Source organism: Micrasema longulum, unplaced genomic scaffold (genome assembly GCF_059751315.1).
Source record: "Micrasema longulum isolate JH-2025_06_02 unplaced genomic scaffold, ASM5975131v1 h1tg000646l, whole genome shotgun sequence".
NCBI classification, from domain to species: Eukaryota; Metazoa; Arthropoda; class Insecta; order Trichoptera; family Brachycentridae; genus Micrasema; species Micrasema longulum.
In genome coordinates this window covers 448,657-452,012 of record NW_028277842.1, presented here as the reverse complement: position 1 = coordinate 452,012, position 3,356 = coordinate 448,657, and the positions used below count along the sequence as shown (strand labels likewise).

The 3,356-nt window shown below is 37.7% G+C and overlaps 1 protein-coding gene across 1 annotated transcript; it reads right to left on the bottom strand.

The window, feature by feature from the left end:
* Positions 1 to 289: 289 nt before the first annotated feature.
* Positions 290 to 3,065, bottom strand: LOC148279906 (mid1-interacting protein 1-B). Its single transcript, XM_088229226.1, has 2 exons — positions 2,673 to 3,065; positions 290 to 1,554 (listed from the first exon to the last, which is right to left on the bottom strand). Exons 1-2 carry the CDS (start codon positions 2,723 to 2,725, stop codon positions 990 to 992), a joined length of 618 nt encoding a protein of 205 aa, XP_088085352.1. The 5' UTR covers positions 2,726 to 3,065; the 3' UTR covers positions 290 to 989.
* Positions 3,066 to 3,356: the final 291 nt, after the last annotated feature.

Sequence of the window (3,356 nt, the reverse complement as noted above, 5' to 3'; positions counted from 1 at the left end):
CTAGGGCATTAATACCATCATATTAATGATATTTTTGGTAGAAAAATCGTCAGTTTCTCAATAGGTTTATGCAATACAGAAGAAAACAAGTTTGTCATTGAGAGGTGTAATTTTTTGTTAATTAAACATTTTCATGACCAAATTTAGTGCTCGATCGGAGCCTTGAACTTTAACTTTCAGAATCTCAGCAAGAATCAACCGATCAATGAATACATTATTCAGATATTGAATACTCTAATACCAGGGAAACAATGATTTGGAAATTTAGTAATAATGGAAAAAAAGATAATTTTCTGAATAAACCATTTTATTTTTCTATTAAAATTATATCTTACAATGTATTTAATAAAAATTTAATCCACCATCTTTGAATGACAATAAAAATTCATTTTAAATAAATAAATTAACAAGGCTACTTGCTCTTCTCCCTATGTTAAATCAGACAAAAGGATATTAAATAACAAATGACGAGGATTGAATGTCAAATTTGCGTCTTATCCTCTCATTCTTTGAAATGCATCACAATTAAACCTGGCAGAATGTTTAGTAATAATTATATCCCACGTTCTTTCACTACCTTTTGTACTGGATATAAATAACAAAATATTAAAACTAGTCATTTTAGGGTATTTACAAATTTTCAGGAGTCGACCTGACGCGAGGACTCGGTGGAACCGCGTAACAGTAACAAGAGGCATCGAGTTTCCTTACTTAGAAAATTATACAATGAGATTTTCTTTACTTTATAATCTAATACGAAACACAACGCAGCAATCATAATAAAGTATTACAAAATTTGTATTATATACAAAAACAATCACAAAGCGCGCAAGTCCGATCATTCCTTTTCAACATTTGGCAATGGATTCACAACACGCAATAACTTAGAGGGCGGCAGCGAGCCGACATTTTGGTATGTTACTGTACAGCGTAAAATTATAAGAAAATATCACAATGCGGGCGAGGAGGTCCTCGAGATGTGCGAGGCATCACACCGGGGCGCCGACGTCTGCTTGGTATCTCTGCGTCAGGGAGCCCGCCGCTTCCGTCAGACCGGCGAGGGCGCGACGCAGACCCATGAGGTGGCGTTTGAAGTCGGCCGCTGTCCGCCTCACTCCCACAGCCTCGCAGTCCTCGGCTTCCACTCCGGAGTCCTCAGACCCCTCGGCCCCCGCCTCGCTCTCCGTGTCGCTGGGCAGGGAGGTTCCGGAGGAGGTGGAGGCGGTGGATGCGGTGGACGGCCGCCGCACGTGTCCCTTGGGGACTTCCTTGCGCTCCTCTCCCAAGTCCCTTCCCCAGAGCAGTTCCATTTTCGCGGCATTCAGCACGTTGTACAAGGCAAACAGATCCTCGGAAGCCATTGGATCGCGTCTTCTTCCGGACGTGGGATGTTTCTCTTCGTTATCGGAAAGCTTCAGGTCCATCAGACGGCATGGAACGAGAACTGTCTCGTCCATCACGTTCACAGTCTTCACAAACTTCTCCATGGCATTTAGTATGCTCTCCTTAGAGAACTCCGTATCATCATTGCGAGCGATCTTCCGCAGGCAGTTCCTGAGAACAAATCAAAAGATAATTGTTAATATTATACTTTTTCCAACTTTTATATTTCGAATGCCACAGAAAAACAGGTATTTTTTTTTAATTGGAAATGAAACATGTCATTAGAAATTAAAACCACCGTAAATCTTGGTACAAATTTATCTTTAGGTACTAGTTATCTTCATACTCAAATAATGTTTGTATTTCTTAACAATATTGGCAACTCCAAACACAAGATTTATGCAAGGCAATATATGTGTTGCGAATGCTAATAAAAACAAAATTATTAGAGACAGGTATGTAGCCGAAAACTAATTTACATAGCTTCGGGCGTTATCATTTAATTTATAGACCATTATTTGACTTACACTTGATGGGAGTAAATGGTATTATTCAAGGTTAAAATTAACTTGTTAATTATATAGAATATCCGATTTTGAATATGAATGAGACTTGAAAATATTTAATAAAAAGTACGAGTATTTGGCAATCTAGTTTTAAGTGAGAATACAGTATAAGTTTGTTTAAGTGTCCAGACGGCAGCGGTCCAACGCGTGTCACTAATCAATTCAGCACCTGTTTGGATGCTTTTATAACAGGAAAAAAAAGAATTATTACATCTACGAAGGCGATACGGGTCCACAAGATTGCCTCACCAATAATAAATTTCAGGTTAAGAATGTTCACCCGGTCCTACCTCCTACCTACACGAAAGGTATTGCAACAGCCATACCTGCTTCGCTCATAGCGCCCAACCTTCACAAATTCAGACGACTGCCGTACAAAATATTTAATGAATCAGCTCTTAATAATTGCGAGTTGATGACCATGTAAGAAGAGTAGGTTAAAATAAACATTATAGTATTGGCTGACGAAAGGGAGGGAACACTCAACGCGTTAACTTGTAAACGTCATTGATATTTTTGAGTACACACCGATCGCGGATTTAAGTCCCGTTATTGAAATTTCTTCAAAAGATTATTCTATTAAGAATTAAATGTATTTGACACGAAATTATTTCTAATAAAGCAAAGTCACCATAAAATTGTTTCATAATGAGGACACGGATTTGACATTTCCATTTTCGCAGTTGAAATAAACGTGGAAATTATTAATAAAACAATAATAACCTGCTATTTTCCATATTTGCACTTAATGTATCACTGTATCCACCCATTGTCATTTATCTTTAAACGACGTTTCACTTCACGACAGAAATTAAAAAGCACAAATTGCAATAACCGAACTGACGCGCCACGCTGACCGAAAGCGAACAGAAAATGATGTTGAAATGGCATGCGCCGTTCTTTTATACAACTGTGCGGCGGCAGCGGGGATCAGCGTTTTTATATCGCCGCAATAAAATATACGGAGCCGATGTGTTTTTTCACATATTTGAGTTATCATTTCAGAGATACGAAAACGATTAAGAGATGAATAAGTATTACAAAGTAATTAAAATTACAAATGGTGTTACAGAAAAAGAAAACAGCCTGTCAGATGAGTTTAAAGGGATATTATACAAAATAAATAAATGTTTATTTCGCCAACTCACGATCCCCAGACATCGCACCACAATACAGCGCTGTGATTGGTTGAAAATTAGTCGCTACGATTTCATTGGTTTGACGTAAAACAGCGTCGCGGTCTCGTTTAAAAATGCAAACAACTTAGAAATTTGCGTATTAACCAGTAAGTTTATGCTTTATTTGGATCAAAACAGTTAAAATCATTTCTATGTGACAAACATTATGAAAAACAACAAACCCGTTGATGCTTTTCTTGACTTAATAGCACCGACATCTTATTTTGTG

Excerpts from the sequence above, each read along its gene's own strand:
- LOC148279906 (XM_088229226.1), bottom strand. The coding sequence starts at position 2,725 with ATGACAATGGGTGGATACAGTGATACATTAAGTGCAAATATGGAAAAT. Across the intron at positions 1,555-2,672 it reads GCAAATATGGAAAATAGCAG|GAACTGCCTGCGGAAGATCG; the intron begins GTTATTATTGTT and ends ATTTGTTCTCAG.